This window comes from Astyanax mexicanus, chromosome 3 (genome assembly GCF_023375975.1).
Source record: "Astyanax mexicanus isolate ESR-SI-001 chromosome 3, AstMex3_surface, whole genome shotgun sequence".
NCBI lineage: Eukaryota > Metazoa > Chordata > Actinopteri > Characiformes > Acestrorhamphidae > Astyanax > Astyanax mexicanus.
In genome coordinates, this window is record NC_064410.1 from 40,546,110 (window position 1) to 40,564,432 (window position 18,323).

The 18,323-nt window shown below is 39.7% G+C and overlaps 1 protein-coding gene across 1 annotated transcript in view; it reads left to right on the forward strand.

Moving 5' to 3' along the window:
• thsd7aa (thrombospondin, type I, domain containing 7Aa) overlaps nt 1-18,323 on the forward strand; it is a 180,485-nt gene that overhangs the window by 63,892 nt on the left and 98,270 nt on the right. Inside the window, exons 2-3 of the mRNA XM_007249379.4 lie at nt 9,037-10,162; nt 17,893-18,141. Of these exons, the coding sequence (XP_007249441.3) occupies nt 9,037-10,162; nt 17,893-18,141 (1,375 nt within the window). The remainder of the gene's footprint in view (nt 1-9,036; nt 10,163-17,892; nt 18,142-18,323) is intronic.

The window sequence follows — 18,323 nt, forward strand, 5'->3', positions numbered from 1 at the left end:
TTTTATAATAGTTGCTTTAAAAGACTAGGATTGTGGGTAAAGCATGTTATATTATGCTTAAACTCCTTGTTGCTCTATTAGTCATCATGCCTCTTACCTGTGTCTTGTTTTCTTTCGTTTGCTTGATGTAAGTTTTATGTATTTGTCCTGATTGTGTTTGTCCTATTGTATCTTATATTTCTGCTTGTATTCTTGTGTTTGGTTTACTTTACTTCACTCTTTATCTCTTGCTGTGCATCGGTGTCGACCCTTTTGGATATTCCCTAATATACAGCTTTGGAAAAAAATAGAAGGTCACTTAAAAATTGATTTTACGAAATTGAAAATTGGAATATAATCAAGAGGAAAATGGATGATCACAAGCCATCAAACCAAGCTTGAATTTGTGCACCAGGAGTGGTATAAAGTTACCCAAAAGCAGTGTGTAAAATTGGGGAGGAGACCATGCCAAGATGCATGGAAACTGTGATTAAAAAACAAAAACAAATATTTGGTGGAATGGGTTATTGATTTCTGAACTTGTTTTCTTTGCATTATTTGAGGTCTGAAAGTCATAATTTTCTGCTCTAAATTACAGTATTTGTATTTGGAATTTTGGAGAAATGTTTATAGAAAATAGTTTATAAAATATAAAAATACCAATATTCATTTCAGTCAAATGTATACCTATAAACAGCAAAATCCGAAAACCAGCTTTTTTTTCAGAGCTGTATCTCCTTAGTACATCCTCACCATTTTTCATTATCAGGAAAATAACACATTCACCACCATGCTAGAATACATGCATCCAAATCCTCATCCATTGCTTATATCTTTTGCATTGTATATTACATCCAATATTTCTTATCCGTTGCACGTTGACATAATCTGTCCTACCACAAAGAAATCAGAAATGGGCCCATGTTTGTTGAAAGCCCTTTTTTTTTAAATTGATCTCAGCAGGAAAGCCACTATTCTAGTTCTGTTCCAGCCTTTAGCCTGAATATCACAATATACAGTGAGCTCCAGACAAAAAAGCTTTGACAGTGCTGTCATTAGCCCATAGATGTTTGATCTCCATGGCTGAAGATCAGAGAAAGGAAGATGGAGTCCCACACGGGTCACCAAGTGTGAGGCAGCGAGCACTGTGCATCGACCTCATTGCATGCCGCCTTCTCCTGGAAAAGGATGCCAAGCACATGGGTTCGTGTGGTCTATGAAAGGTCTGCCTTCTCATGAGGGCTTCTGGGATGAAGACGAGCGAATTGAGATGAGATGAGCCACGGCTGGGAAGAAGCCACGGCCTTCTATCTGAATAGGTTCATTTTAATCTCTGCCACACGCTGTCTCTGTAGCAGCTTACTGAGAGAAATGATGCAAAGCCAACGTTTTACCAGATGGAACAGACTCCCCAGTGGCCCTCTGTGAAACCGACACAAATCCTAGATAGCCATGCAAACATTCTTGCACCTACCTTCTGCTCCTGACCACGAGAATCGGAAGAGAATATGATGCATACTGGGGAAAGCAGGTTGTAGCAGCTGACTGTTTACCAGGCTCACACTGACTATGGGGAGTCTGCTGGCACAGAAATGTGTCCATTCACCACTGAGCAGTGTGACAGAGCTGTGTGAGATGATTAGGGGCATTACTGCTTGGCCATGTTGGCCATGCATAAGTTGGAGACACATGGAAGTGCCAGCCAGGTCTAGTTTTTGCCATGAGGGTGTGCCCTTAGTCTAGGTGATAGATTCTGTCAGTTGGGCTTCAGAGATCAGAGATTCCTTTCAGTCAGTTTGGTGTAGTTTAATTAAAGTAAGCCAGTAAAAGAGTGAAAGTCACCGTTCTCTGAGGGACGCTGAATAGTGCGGCAAAACAGTCTAGTTATGGGAAAGAAAATGGGCAGTTAGTAGAATAAAGCCAAAATACAGTAAAATACTATGCTTTTATACTTTTTTTAAGAGCAACCCTTGGTTATTGTCTATTGGATGTGAGTGCAGGTCAAATATCTGTGTGAGTCTGAATTGAGTCCAAATTCTCTGTGAAATTCTCAGTGTAAATTTGGTCTCCAGGGTGCGAGTCTGAGTTGATTCACTTGAGTGCGAGTCAGAGTTTAGTTTCAAAGGTGGTGAGTCTGCATTGAGTCTAAGGTTTAAGTCTGTCTAATGCCAAACTTACACCTAACGATTTTCAAGTGATTTCAGGATATAGGAGTCGGGATAAAATCGCAAGAGTCTTGTTAGAGTTGAGCTGCACTCGAGTAGCGGTCGCATCATCCCGATCGGTCAGTGTAAGCTGGTTAAGATTGAAAGTTATAGTCAGTTGGGTACGCATCTGGGCGTTCAGATAAAATCAACCGTGTTTAATATTTTCGTAAGTATTGAGACTCGGCTCACGCAAATAGTGACGAGAACTATGTCAACAACCAATAGAAGAGCTACAGGAAGCTGCAAGGCAAGAATATTTTTTGACTTTTTAGTGACTGTTTACAAAAAAGAACACATTTTGCATTTAATATGCCTTATATGGTTCTTACTTTAATATGTAGAGAATTTTAAACACAGGTAGCACTTTAATGTCACCGGGGAAAGGACGCACACCAAATGACAAAAGAAACGTTTTCGGGTATTTTATTCTGAATTAAATTGAAATATAAAACAATAAAAATAAAATGAATACACTGTAAAACCCTAGCTTAGAACACAGTACAGTATTTGGTAGTGGCACTAATTACAGAAAATAGATAAATAACATTAATACCACCTTAATACCATTAACAGAGCTCTTTTAATATTTGTTTTTAAGCTCACCTCAATTTACTTAGCTTTACTCAACAAGATTTGAGCATTTCTTTAAGAGAACTTGGATAAACAGCTTCTGTAACCCAGAAAAATACAAGGCTTGAACACGAGGAGCACACTACCCCACAGAAACAATGCCATCTGCCCGCATCTGGTTATGATTCATCCAAAATACATGTTTAGAAAGGCAATATAGGCATCTACTACTGTTATAGGCCAACTAAACCTTATTTACCTCTTATTTCATTAGGATGGCTCTGGATGGATCCTAAAATGGAGCACCACCATACACTGCAGCTTGAGCCTCCTTCTCTACCATGCTCTTAGCTCCTCCCTGTCCTCTCTCAGGGTGACAACACTTCTGATTGTGTTTCTTAAAGTTAGACACACATTTTAAAGGTGTATTCTCAATTCACCACCTGGCTACATTAAAGTCAATATATTTAAAGTTATTTTATTTTGTACTACTTTGTCTTATTGTGCAGTGTTACTTTTAAGTCAAACATGTTTATTAAAATACATATTTTGCAAGAATTATGCTCTTTATTGCATCAATTCTATCTAAAACAAAGGCAAAGCAGTGATACTGTGATTTGTTAATCACAAGGTTGTAGCAAAAATTGGGGGAAAAGAAGCTTATAGGCAGAGTTGAACACAAAATGTATTCAATTAAAAAATATTAAAAACTAACAGTGCGACAGAAAAATAAACTGTTGATGGGGACAAAAGTTGTGAGTCTCTGATAAATCACAGTATTGATGTACACATTATTTTGTAACCTAATATGTATTGTATGTAAACTTCACCAGAAGCATGATGGGAAATAATCTCAGAAAGAATCTAGTTGCAGTCTTGTAATTAGTGATCCACAGTCTTTGCAAAATCTTAAAAGTCAGATTTTAGTCTGTTTAAAGTATTTTTAGAGTCATTTTAGTCGTGTATGGACAGTATAAGTTAAGCATCAGGGGAGCAAATTCTGAACTCTGAATTCTCTGACTCTGTGTGAGTCTGAGTCAAGTCTGAAACCTCTTGGTGTAAGTCCAGGCCAGGTCTTAAGTCTCCATGGTGTGAGTCTGAGTTAAATCCGTGGTGTGAATAAGTCTCTGTTGTTAAATCTTTCAAAATTTAGAAAGAGATAACCAGACATGTCTTAACAAAGGTGTCTCTTCTTGTGTTTGGGCCTTTAGACATGTCCTTATTCCTTGCTGCCCTCATTATTCTATTAAATCCCAACAGAGTGATTTTGTTGAAGGTTCTTCAGGGGTGCTGACTAGCTTATTTGGTGCACATGAGGGTTTGGATTGCATTGTTCATGTCATAATAAACTGCACTGCCAGAGCAATATCACCAGAGTTGAATTTAATTGAACCCAACCTGCCAAGTCTGAGCACACCCTCAAAGCACAGTAATAAAGGAAAGCTGTTTAATCCTAAGGGATTAGGAGAAATTGGAAATGGTTGGGTAAAGCTGAATGATTACAACCTTTACAAATATTGTAACTGGTTAAATGTAGAATGAATGAACTGTTTATTGTAACAGTAGAGCTTAACAGTAGTTAGCAGTGACGCCCTGGTCCTTTCTCATCCGGTTGTTTATCATGTGGGCGTGTGGAGTGTCTGAACACAAAGCGACTGTCCACCACGCCTCCTCCGGTCCAAAGCCTCTGCGTCCAGCGGAGCTGGCGGGGAGTGCGCCTCACACCGCTTTCCATTTTCCCAGGTAAATGCTAGCTTCAGCCTGGCACGGCGGGAGAGCGCATGGACGGAGAAGAGAGGATGCAGAGGAGAAATCTCATTACTGCTTTGGAAATGATTTTGCACAGATCTAAATTTTTTTTCCTGGCAAGCAACAGTGAATATAAGCCACAGGAAATCTGCTGCCCTCCCCCCCTGTCCCATCCCCCTCCACTCCCACCTCTCCACTGCCCCATTCAGCAGCTCATGCTGATCCACATCCATGTGGTGGTCAGCAGCAGGACCTGGGTTTCTGTTAGTTACTAAGCAGACAGGATTATTTTATCACTGTGTATGATACTCTGCATTAGCCTGTTGTAGCTTGGCTATTCTAGAGACTACACCCCCATCCCCCAAGCCCCCTAAAACTCTTACTGTCCTCAAACAATTAGCCTTCTTTGTCAGTTCAGTCCAGAAAATTACAGGAAATAAACCATATGGACAGTATTCAACAGATTTACTTCTACAGTGGGTGAAAACAGCATATTTTTAACTGCAGTGTTACATTCACTAAATGATCTGAGGGGGATGGACTGTGACTAATTAATTTTTACAGTGCACTGTATTAGTTCTCAGTGTTGGGGTTTATGTAGATTACTATAGACAGCCATTTGAGAGTGGTATACATTCACTAATTTGTGTGGCTTGCTTGAGTCGTGTTTGGAGAAGATTTTCTGTGGGTGTTAATTCAGCATGGGATTTTACTGTGCCTGGGCAAGCAGACTGTGTGCTGAAGATTGATATGCACATGAATGGCAACCAGTAATTGGCAAATGCCAGAGTAGTCCAGATACTGGTGTTCGTGGCACTCATTCTGTGGTTAGTCGGTAGAACATGCAATATTAATCTAGAAAAGTGAGAGTGAGCAATAAGGCATCAAAATTAACATCATGATTAATTGATAATTAAGTCACTTATGAGTAATAAACTATTATTTTATTAAATTACATATTTTGACATTTTTCTTTGGTACAAGCTGTCAACAGGCAAGTAACTACACATGCTGTAGTATGTTTTTCTAATATTTCCTTTTTCTTATATGCATGGGACTCCATGCTATGCTCGTTATATCTGACATCATATGTTCTCCAGGATTACCTTTAAGAGCTCATGTTAGCTCATATTAGACACATGAAAAATTATCATAGTTAAATGCAACACAAAGTTGATTATTCTATTTCCTTATTAGGTCTTAGCATCTAAAACATTCTAAAATATATTGAACAGTTGTGGTCCAGGACCAAGGAAAATGTCACATCCTAGGGCACTACATCTGATATTTATTATATTTTATGTCATAGGCATTGTAGTTAAGAAATAGACCTATTGGCAAAAAATGCTTACAGGGCTCTTAGTTTGAAATGATGGGTACAGAAAGTGAGGGTTGTAGGGAAGAGAGGAGATAATTAAAAAAAGTAAATGTAAGCTAGCTAGCATGAGGTTAGATAGCTAGGTTTTACGGTTAAATATAATATTCAGAATGTAACATTGAGCCCATTGTTTATAAAAGAGGCAACATACACAGGCACCTCAGGACTCTGAGTACTGTTCTATTCCTCAGCATGCCACAAGGCACCACATATAATTTTGGCCAGACTACATTAAATTAAAATCATATTGAGACAAGAGAAATCCAAAGTTAATCACGTGTTACTTTATACAAAGAAGGACAGCCATTCTTTTGGTAAACAAATAGATGCTAAGGCTAAGTTACCTCAGAGTGTAAAGAGGTAGCTGTATAGCTACCCTTTAATCTATTTATTTATATGAGCTTTTCCTCTTGGCATGTTATAACAGGATGGGGGTGAGGGAGGCGGGATTGGAGTGTTTGCCTGTTGCATTGCTCTTTAAATCTGGACCTTGAATCTTGAAACATTCTCAATTTCCAGGAATTACAAACTGAATGCAGGGCTGGAAAATGGATTTAATTGGCAATGCAGAACCTTATTTTCATCATCATTTTCGTCTCAGATCACCCATTCACATTCTTTTTATTTCTCTCTCCTTTTTTATGTATTCATTTTACATACAGTATATCTGTTGATGATAAACCAACAATGGCTCCTCTGAGTAGAAGCGATGAACATGTCAAGACCCCCCCTAACCTTTTTACCTACAGCCTGTCTGTCTCTCTGTCTCTCTTGCTTTCTTGCTCCCTTTGCAACTCTTGGCAATGGACGGCAGTGGTGCTGCCCAATTGTGCATCCTATTATAGTGCTCTCCTCCCTGGTGTCCTGTGGCCTGTGGATAACCACGTCACCCTGTGACACTCTCGTAAATTACCCCGAACACCTGCGGCGGGCCTAGAGCTCTTTAGAGAAGAGGCTGCAGCTCTCCCAGGGGAAAGCTAATGTGTTACAGCTCTAAACACATCACACCGCTCCCATGATGGAGCACTGGTTAAGATGATAAACCTTGCCTCGCCGAGAGTGTTTACTCGCGTGAAAGATATGAGTGAGTTTCTCATCTCTCTCGCTTACTCTCTCACTCTCTCACCCGCTCACTCTCGCTCACTTTCTGCCCTACAGAATCAAATCAATCTTAATTTCTCAAGAGAAGCCCGTGTTTACCGTAGCTAACCATGTGACAAAGTGCTTAGGGAGATGGGAATTACCGGCCAACAGATTATTTTAGTCAGCAGCTTGTATCTGCCCAGTCTGATAGAAAAAATAAAAAAGAATATTATCAGAATGCACTGGAGCTTTTGTTGCGGAAAAAAAAAAGGTCGGAGCATGATAGCTGACAAAGCAATCTGTTTTTGCGGTGCTATTCGTGTTTGCTTGGTTTCTCCACCCCCATCTCTCGATGTGAAACCTGCACACATGCCTAAGTGTGGATGCTCAGGCTGTGTCTCTTGCATCTGGGCCAGTTTCTTGTGGTGAGTATTGATCTCTATCGATCGGGCTGCTGCAGCTTCAGCTGTAGGCTAATTCTGCCCGCTGCTTCTTCCGTTGACATTTTCATTGCCCTGCCTCGTCTTTATCGAGTGGGGCCATAAAGCAGGACTTGAAACGGCTCCTGTCCTCCCTGCCCCTTCTAAATCACTCTCCAGCCCTGGCATTTTATGATGTAGCTACAGGAACACTGAATTTGCAGTCTTGCAGAGCCTTGTCCTAGAGGACATCCGGCAATGCTGAGCAGCTTTTCAGGAAAATACTTCAATCAGCAATCCAGCGTTTGCATCAGCCAACGACATCAAAGAGAATTTTTTCTTCAGTGCTCAAACTTCTAGAAGAATTGGCTGTGAAATGGTGTAAAACGAGGGCTTGCCAATAGACGCTGAAACAAGTAAAAATTGTCAGTACTAACAGAACACTCCCTTGTTTTAACTTCGAAGCACTGACAGTGTTTCAAAGCTGGATTCCCGAATTGCGCTTATCAAAGCAGTCAGAAGTGCATTCAGACGGCATAACATAGTTCCGTTTTGACCTTCTGTTTCCATTTTAAGCTGTAAGAGAGAATATGAAATGATGGAGCTGGGCTTATTTTAGCCAATTACCAAAAGAGCACATGCCATATTCTCTCTTCTATAATTCTCTCTCTTTCCTTTGCTTATGCAGCTCCTCTTCCTGCCTAATCCATCACTACTGGCAACTAGCTAGTCATTCTGGGTACACTTCCCTCCCCTGAGACCTTCATAGCAGTCCTGAGGATATGAGAGTATCGATTAGGGAAGTGATCATTTGGTTTGATGGCATTTCATGTGTTTACTTCCTGAGGGTTTGCGGTCTTGAGTGCATGAATACTGATAGCATTAATTAATTGCAGCAAGTGCTTATCAGATAATTGGGATTTAGTGTTATTCAGGACAGATGTGTCCTAGAGATCTGTTTAGCTTTAGCTCTGCTTTGAGTATGTTGGAGCAAAAGACATCAAAGAAGCTTTAGTCCTTTTTGGCTTAATTCTTACAATTAATATGTAGGTTTTGTAGATCAAGGCATTCTTATATGACATCTGTTGCAGTTTTTCTCATGTTCATATGTCTAAAGCTTTCCCTAGTTTTGTAGTAATGGAATAGCATAACTAGCAGGTTGGCGTAATTGGCCTGTACTTAATGTTATATATTTTTACTATAATGTTAATAATGGCTTGCTAATGTGTCTTTTAACATTGTATAACTATGACTGGTTAACTAAAAATGCATGTGGTTTGGACCAGAATTCTGTCGGCTCAGCACCAAATCCCCAATTGCTGAGTGTGTATTCTCAAAGTCTTTGTTACTAGTGAGTAAGTGTTATTGTTTGCATTCACTACTTGTGGGTGGGTTAAATGTGGAGGTTTGTTGTATTGCTAAACAATGGTGGTAAATGTGCTTAATTCTAGTAGCATTTTATCTGTTTCCATATTACTTCTGTTTTTGCGATTAAAAAAAGCAGCTTCTGTACATTAAATTTTTGGCTGTACCTTTGCTTTGAAGTGAGGACATTTTGTATGGATAGCTGTTAAAACAGTGACTGAAGACTAAACAAGTCATTCTAAAGTCTTTCTTCCTTTCTCTCTCTCTCTCTCTCTTTTTATTTCAGGACCCTGGGGCAGGTGTATGGGCAGTGAGTGTGGTCCAGGGGGCAGCCAGAGCCGAGCAGTGTGGTGTGCCCATTCTGAGGGCTGGACTACACTCCACACCAACTGCCTGCAGAGCGAGCGGCCTGACAACCAACAGAGCTGCTTCCGCGTTTGCGACTGGCACAAAGAGCTGTATGACTGGCAGCTGGGCGCCTGGAACCAGTGTGTGCCTGTCTCGATGCGGAACCCTGGGGTGCCGCGGCCGGCCGTGTGCACACGGGGTGAGGAGGGCCTCCAGACCCGTGAGGTGGGCTGTGTCCAGAAGGCCGACGGAGCGCCCGCTGACGATGCCATCTGCGAATACTTTGAACCCAAGCCGCGGCTGGAGCAGGCCTGCCTCATTCCCTGCCCACGGGACTGTGTGGTTTCGGAGTTTTCTCCTTGGACCATTTGCTCTAAGACTTGCGGCATGGGCCTGCAGAACCGTGTGAGGTCCATCCTAGCACCACCACTGTTCGGGGGCTCAGCCTGCCCCAATCTCACAGAGTTCCGCACTTGTCAGCCTGGGCTATGTCCAGGTCCAGAGAGCATGTTCAGCCTTAGGGTGGGCTCCTGGGGGCCTTGTGCCATACCTCCTTCTCGCCAGGCCAGACAAGCAGAGCCTGAGCCACCCACACCAACAAGCAGACCAAAGCGCCCAGGTAGACGAAATCGTCCAGACAAGCCAGATCGTCCAGAACGGCCGAATCGCCCTGACCGAGCCAATCGTCCAGACAGACCGAATCGCCCAGAGAGAGCCAATCGTCCAGAAAGGCCAAATCGCCCAGACAAACCAAAGCGCCCAGACAGACCAAATCGTCCAGATCGGCCGAATCGTCCAGACCGACCTGACCGTCTGACGAGACAGGAGCGACAGGCCAAGCGGCGCAAGAACAAGGAGAATAAAGAAGCAAAAGGCGAGAGAGTGAGGCAGAGGATGAGGGACAGAGGCAAGGTTAAAGATCCAGAGACTCAAGAGCTTATCAAGAAGAAGCGAACAAGGAACCGGCAGAACCGGCAGGGTGGGAAATTTTGGGATCTGCAGGTGGGCTACCAGACGAGGGAAGTGATGTGTGTGCACAGGAGTGGGAGTACAGAGGAACTCAGGTTAGTCTTATTGATGTTTCTTACTCTTTGCTCTCCGACTCACTACATACAGTACAATGGTATACTGCCGCGACTATAAAGGTAAAGTTACCAAAAAAAGAGTTATTTGAAGTTACGCCATATGCAAGAACATTTTATGCTAATTTAAAGTTCTTTCTTTTTGCTATGTTGAGGTTTGAAGGTGCTCTTCAAGCACAGAGCACCTTTCTTCTCTCCGCATGCCTCAGAATCTGGCAGTTGGTATTATCATTTTGTTACACTGTTTAAAGGTAATCACAGTTAATTGCATAGTTACATAACTAATTTATATTTGATTTACCCTCTCAGACAGCAGGTTCAATTCTGCACCACCAACCATAATTATATGTCATCATTATGGCCTCTTGTCTCATTAAAGCGTGAAACATGCTCACTGGAGGACTCAGCTTGCTAATGTTTATAAAGGGATCTAAAGAGACCCCAAATTCCATATGCACTGCACATTAAAGATAATGAAACCACGACACCTACAGCCATACTGTATGTGTTTAGCAATAGGGCATTCAGTAATCTAGACTGACATGCCACAAGTCATGGGGGAGAAATGAATACATTATTATTATTATTATTATTATGCATTTGGTGTGACATGCAGTATCTACATGCACAGTGAACCAGCCATCAACAGCTGATAGGAACTAGTTGTATGGAATATAATACATTTAAGTAATTAAAGCATGTTCAGTGTATATGACGTAAAGACTTAAAGAGTTAAAGCGAAGGGTTTTGATTGTGAAATAAAATAATAAATCACCCATTGTATCTCACACACAAATTCTCATATGTGATATTTAAGCTACCTTAGTGTAATGCTTAGTAATTGACAAAGAAGTACAAAGATGTAGCTTCCTGTAATGTGTAGGACTTCTGCCACCACAGATATAAGTCCTTTATTTAGGGTAAGGAAAGTATTAATATGCAGTATTAATATCTTGACTTGTTGGATCATTGACATTTGTAATCTAGTGAACACTGGATTTTAAATATTGAAATATATATCACAGACAAAAAAACTATTGCAATTCAGTGCAGTCCTTGTATCAATAATAAATTGGCAAAAATGTAAAGAGTAGGACACTGAGTGGTCCAGCGGTCTAAAGCGCTGCTACTATGATCGGGACATCTCTGGTTCGAATCCCATTGATGCAGCTTGCCGGAGCCTTGAGAGAGCACACTTGGCCTTGCTCTCTCTGGGTGGGTAGATGGCGCTCTTTCCCCCATCAGCAGAAAAGAGGTGGTGGCTGACGTCACATGTGTCGGAGGAGGCAGGTGCTAGTTTTCACCCTCCTTGTGTTGCGTTGTATCACCTGTGATGGGGCATATACATATGAATGGGTAGGACTAAATACAATTGGGAAAAAATGTAAAGTGTGTTTTTCCAGTGTGCATGTTTCTGTGTAAAGTGCAAAAGTTCAATGCTCGGTCCCAGAGAAATAACTAGCCTGCTTTATTCTAGCACATTGGTGAGAATTAGTTAAGCAACAGAGAACCCTAGAGGTCTCATTACTTGCTTCTATTTCATTACAACCTCCCTCACAGACACACACACACACACAAAGTTTTGCAGGGCTTTATGTCAAAGACTCAAAGGTTATATAGAAGGCATTGCACTAATAGTCAGATTAGCCACTCTGCTGTATACACTCCTACTGTTGTACTCTGCTTGGCCTTTGGATCAGTCAGAAGTGCTACAGAATGGTCTGAGGAAAGTTTAAATGTGCTCTGATGCCCTTGTGGCCATAAATATTAATCATATCACTTTTTTTTTCTCTGATCTAAAATATTTATGCATGTTCTACTCTCCCAAAATCCTAGAAAGTACAGCAACCTTTCCCCCCATTGTGAGGATCTGGCCTGAAGTGTTTCTATTCCTTTTTCTAGCTGTCTTTTTTTCTATACCAGCCGAATTCTCTTACACCATGTTGTTTTATTCTTTGCCAATTGCCCCTCGAGTAGAGTTGCTGTGGAAATATAAGCTTCTGTACTGTAATGTTTTATTGCTCACAGTACTTGCCAAGATGTTGGCTCAAATCATCAATAGCGAAATATTATTTGAAACTGGAGGCTTATGACCCAAGATGCGTACAGATAGTGAATGTGTACAGTAGTTCAAGTAAAGTGGACAGCATACCAATTCACAGCGCACAGATTCTAGTGTCTCTACAGGAATGTTAAATCATCAGTAGAACAATAGAAACTGAAAGTGGAGGCATGTGTAGTAATTTACGCTACATGGGTCTATTTGACCAGCAACGTTGGTCTAGTTGAATGTAAGTTGTGGCAAGAGGTGACTAAAATAAAGTGTCGTGCCTGTTTATTGCCAACATCAGTGTGACATAGAAAAAAATAACAACAGCTGATATTTTAATTTAAGTTAAGAATCCAAAATCTTTAAAGTGTCACATGGCAAGTTGTGAGAAACGGCGACTAAAAACCCTGTGAGATCAAAACCTACAATTCAGTAACTGTCTGACTACATTGTCTGGTGACTACATTCTGCACTTTTATAGCATGCCAACCCCAAAGTATCTACAGTCATTTTAAATCAAAGCAGAATCTGAAACGAGTTTAAGGTGACCCAGCTGGGCACCAGTATCACAGACATTGCTATTTGGTTGAATTAAGGTTTTGTGACATCATATAACCTAAATTCAGTCGTATAATGTCAAAGGCCAACATAGTTTGATATAAAATGTGACGACAGCTGAGAAACATGCCATATTTATATTGATGTAAAATACCAACCAATAAACTTCATAATGTTCAACTTTTTTACAGTGTGCAATTCTAACATTGTGACTGATATATGAACCATAATTCAACACCTGTACAACATTGGGTTTCACATCAAAACACTTTTCATTTTCAATTTAGCAATGATACATGAGAGGGAGTGCTATAACGTGTAATATTGGCACTGTTGTGCCACAGGCAGAGATTATACCACAGTTCCATTATCGCTGTTTATTGAAAGATTCTGAGTTAAAGAGAATCGGAAAATACAATCTTTATCGTTATAACAACTTCACAATTTAAAATTGTTCCATTGCTGCTCTGTTTGTCGCTGCGCTGTTTGAATTGAAAGCGTTGCATTGTTGCTAGGTTACCTGTATGTGGCAGGGTAATACATTGAGAACTTTGGTCACAGCGCATTACCGGCTGATAACGGTACACGTAGAATGCCTCTCAGCCAATTGCATTGCAGTGTTGGAACTGGTATAATTTTAACTAAAATTCAGCATCTGTTTTATTAGCTCATCTGATGAATATAATACAATATTCTAAGGGAATCAGAATGATGTGCAGGGCTTGCTGGGGACTTTTAAAGCACACCAGTGATGTTGCGTGGCGTCATGTTTTTTCCTGCAAATGCTCCAATGCTGTGAAAGCATGTTCTTCATCTCTTCTAGATTAAGCCCGTGGTAATCAGTTTATTCTTCATCAATGGGGCGTGTTAAGACTGATAATTAGTCTTCCTCATGGCAGAGGCTGAGGAAATCTGCAGGTTTAGAAAAGAGGCTCCCATGAGAACACTGAACAAATCAACAGAACAAGAAATCTGATTTGCACGACTGAGATCTTAGCTAAACCAATTTTGGTCACTCAGAGCATTTGTCGCTGACGCTGTGTAAAGCCACGACTGTCATTATCAAGATAAACCAAAGCATTATTCAACTCCTCTAGCTCATATGTACAGACAGCGCTGCACAAGACATGGAGAAGGCAATTGTGTTCTTTGCAATTTTTTTCTTTACAATTGGCTGATTTTCTGACCTTTATGAAGTAGTTGTTTTTCATGGCTAATGCTAAATGGCACTGCATCTGCAAAGTACGTAAATACATCCACATTTTTTTTTGTTTGTTAGTTTTTTTGTATTCTTTAGAATGTATTAATTTAAGGGTACTGAAATGGTTGAAATAAAGAATCTTCTTCATCCCCTGATCCTCAGTGAACTATGATTCAGGTCCAGTGTGATTCAGAAAGGAGAGTAGTGTCATTGCCAGTGCTTTTGAGCTACCCAGTGACATCACAGATGGCAGTAGCTTCCAAAGAGGCTTAGCTGACACTGATGACCGCATTAATGTGACTCGTGCACAGGATCAAGTGTGTGTGTGGGTGCCTGTGTGTGTGTTTGATCACAAGCATGAGGAGATAATACCAACTGCAGTAAATAATTTATTTTATTGCGTTTTGTAGCCGATTCGATTGACCTGTCAAGGTACAGAAGCATGAAGAGCTAAAACATTGCTGCTAGCAGGGTTAGCATTTGGTTAAACATTTGGTTAAAGCTTAGAAAAAGTACAGAAGTTTATATATATATATATATATATATATATATATATATATATATATGTTGCTAAGGAATCTTGTGAGATAAATTCACATTAAAGAACTTTTAATCAGTTTAATCTTTTTTTTATCTGAAATTTTCACAGTAATTAATGTATTTGACCTGTAATGTGAATGAAACTGTTACTAAAATGACATGTATGCAGTTATGCGCACATTAATGTATTCATACCTATTGTCTCTGCAGAGATGTTTTAAATTAAGTGACTGGTCAGTGGTTAAAATATCACTGGGAGTTTTCATAACTTTGAACAAAGCTTTAGCATATGAATAAAATCCTCTCATTTAACAAAATAGCTCATTAGATTGCTGGTTACACTGTGAACAGAGGTGGTTTGACATGCTATTGGGCTAAAACAATTCACAGACCCCCTTACAGTGGAGATCTGCACAAGCGCAGTAGCCAGAACATGGGGAAAAAAATAATAATAAATATTTTGTGCATTATTGAGCTACAAGCGTGAGGATTTTCAGTGATCCAGATATGTTTTAAAAATGTAATAACCTTCATTTTGGCATTTGAAAAATCTGATCTGTGCCATATTAAGGCAACAAAAAATAAATCAAATTTGTGTCACAGCATGATAATATGAATCCTTTTCCACTGAGCTTTACCCTCAAATGCCCTAATGCTATCTAAGTAGGTAGGCTAACTGCTTTAGCAGGAGATTTTTCACAAGGCAACAAGCTCATTTGTTGAGCTAACTTTGAGACCAGAGATAGGCTACTTAGCAGTTACAGCAATGTTCAAACTTCCTAACCACATCCTTTACTATGAACTATGGCAAAATGTTTAGATCACAATAAATGTTATATTACGGAACATAACCATTTACTTTACCAAAACTTTAAACCAGGTTTTGGATTTTTTAGTTTGTAAGGACTAATTTTAGTAAGGTCAGGATGTTGAGGACCACCACCACACCTTTGCCAAAACTGTTGAATAGAACATCATTATTCCAGAGAGCACAGTTTTAATGCTTAATAGCTCAGTGCTGGAAGGACTTTATAGAAGGGTATCTATGGTCATAAACAACTTTTAACATTTTTACTTTGCCTCAGTTTAGTGACACTAATAGCAGTGCCATGATTCTAAGTAGAGAGTTTTTTTAGTGATAAACATTTAGTGAATAGCAAACCTGATAACTAGACAATAGTGCTAGAAATCTAAGCTAAGGTTTGCATGTGTTTTCCTGTTTTAATGTAATATTAAAAACAGACTGAAATCTAAAATTGTATTTACCATATTTTTTGCACTAAAAGGCACACTTAAAATCCTTAAATTTTTCATCAGTGTGCCTTATAATATGCCGTGCCTTACGTATGAGTTTTACCAGTCAGGTTGTAAGGAGTCTGCTGAAGCAGTATACAGGAGTTTCAGTGAAGTTTCTCCAACACCAAAGCTTGAGCAGTATTAGCATTAGCCGCATACTGAAGCGCAAGCTCTTTCACCGTTCAGAGGTGAGTATATCGGACAGTAGCCTGCGTTTACCGTAAAACAAGCTTAAAACAAACTACATATAGCACCCTGGTTTACCAGTCAAATCTTGTCATTGTCTGTTAACAAAGCACTTTTGCCCTGTGCACCCAATAACCCAAAAGAGACTTTTTTATAACTCCCATTCTCACACCTTTTATTATATATTTACTTTAGACAGTCCTATTCTATTGGCAGCACTAGACAAGCTGTGGGCATGCATTTGCACATCTGTGTCAGCAGTGGGTGCTACTTAGTGGAGCTGAAGTCATTCATTATAAAGTGTGTTGACAAAACACACACATATGTGTATATTAAACATAGCTGTCTTATTAATTTCTATTCCAACACTCCATTACAAAATCAATAAGCCAAATAAAGAGACATGACTGATTTCAGTACAGTTAAAGCTAAAGAGAGGCATGGTGTGCAACAGGCTAATACTCAGCCTCTTGTGGCTCATTGTTTTAATATTATTGTATGTAAACCGCATTGCCCTCTTATTGACTCTAGAATCATCAGGTTGTAAACTGTTGATGCTTTGAAAGCTGCAAGCATTTGTTTCTGTTTCTGTAGAAATCACGCTGACTTCAACAGGGTAATTAAGACACAGCAGGAAGTGAAAGTCTACCACCTGTGAATCTCTCAGGACATGCAGAGACGAACAGTTTTAATCATTTCACCCCGCTTGCCAGGCATGCCTCGAAAAATGGATTTTGTTGCATTTTAATTAAAATTCACGGAAGGCATAGTTTGATTCATGTTTATATTAAAATCTAATCAGAATCGGCTTTTTTCCCTTCACGAAAATAACTAGGAAAATATGCTCAAGGAAAAAAAAAAAATCCTGGTGAGAATTTGGGTCAGAGTGTAAGCTGCATTAAAATTTTTATCTGTCTGGTAAATCCATAATCATATATTTAGAATGAGGATCCGAGATTATCATTCCATTATACCATTTTGATTCCAACTTGGAGGAGGAGCTAAAGTTTGACTTTTGACCAAAGTACAAGAAAAATGAGACCTTGTTTTACACTGAACAGCCATAACATTAACATTAGTACCCTGATGTTAAGTTTTAGCTGACAGAAAGATGTCCTTATATTTTCTTTTAGAATTCGCTGGTAAAATTTTTGAATTCAATGTCCCATAAATTATGGAAAGGTGTCCAGGCCCATATGTAGCAAAAAAAAAAGCACAAAAAAAGATACTACCACAACCATGTTTCACGGATAAGGTAAAGAATAAGGTTATTATGCTGGATTGCAGTTTTTTTTCTTTGTTTCTTAAAACATAACACTCCTCATTTAAACCAAAAAAATCGATTTTGCTCTCATTTTTGCATTAGTCCTCTGTCTTGTCTATGTGAACTTTAGCAAAAAAGAAAAATGACATAAATATAGAAGTTTTTATTTATAGAAATAACTGTCACTGACTTGACTGATGCCATTGTATATGATTTTAATCTGTGACTTTTTACTTGTCCGGTATGATCAATGGAGTGAGAATTTGAAAAGAGTTCTCTTTAAAGAGAAGAAAAGATGTGAGGCCCTTTGTCATTATCTGTAATTTGGCACCATCAGTCTTCATGCAGAATCAAGTACTAGAAAATGCATTTTCTGAAGAACGGTTCAATCACCATTTTCTAAAAGCTCTCTGTCGCTTTGTAGACATTATTTGCCTTTCTGCTGACAAGATCTTGTTCTGGAAGTGCTGAATCATACTGTTCATTCTTTAATGTACTGATAAAAGTGCTTTAGTTATGAGTTGGCTCATAATAACTTTAAAAGTGATATCTTTTATCTGTAGGAAATTGATATATTTATGTAGTGGTAACAAACATGTCCCCTTGCTCTTTTGCAGCCTGTGCAATCAACAGAGCCTTCCAGTCACATACCAGGCCTGTGTCATCACCAAGGACTGTGAGGTGACTGAGTGGTCTGAATGGGCAGCCTGCTCCAAGGAATGCTACGACTTGAACGGGCCCAAAGGTCAGCGTACTCGGACTCGGCGTATTCAGCAGTTCAACGTTGGCGGAGGGGCAGAGTGCCCTCATCTGGAGGAGTCTGAGCCATGTTCTCCTCAGGGGGATGGAGTTCCGCCATGTGTAGCGTAAGTCATACAGATTGTTTTTAGATAAAGCATGGGACTAATATATACTCATATATACATACATATATAGTATAAAATTGAATAAAACATTTAGTGTCTATAATGTCTAGTTCACACACCAGTCTTAAGGCTGTGTTTTGATAAGAATCTGGAAACGTGTCATATCTCTATACAAGCGTAAT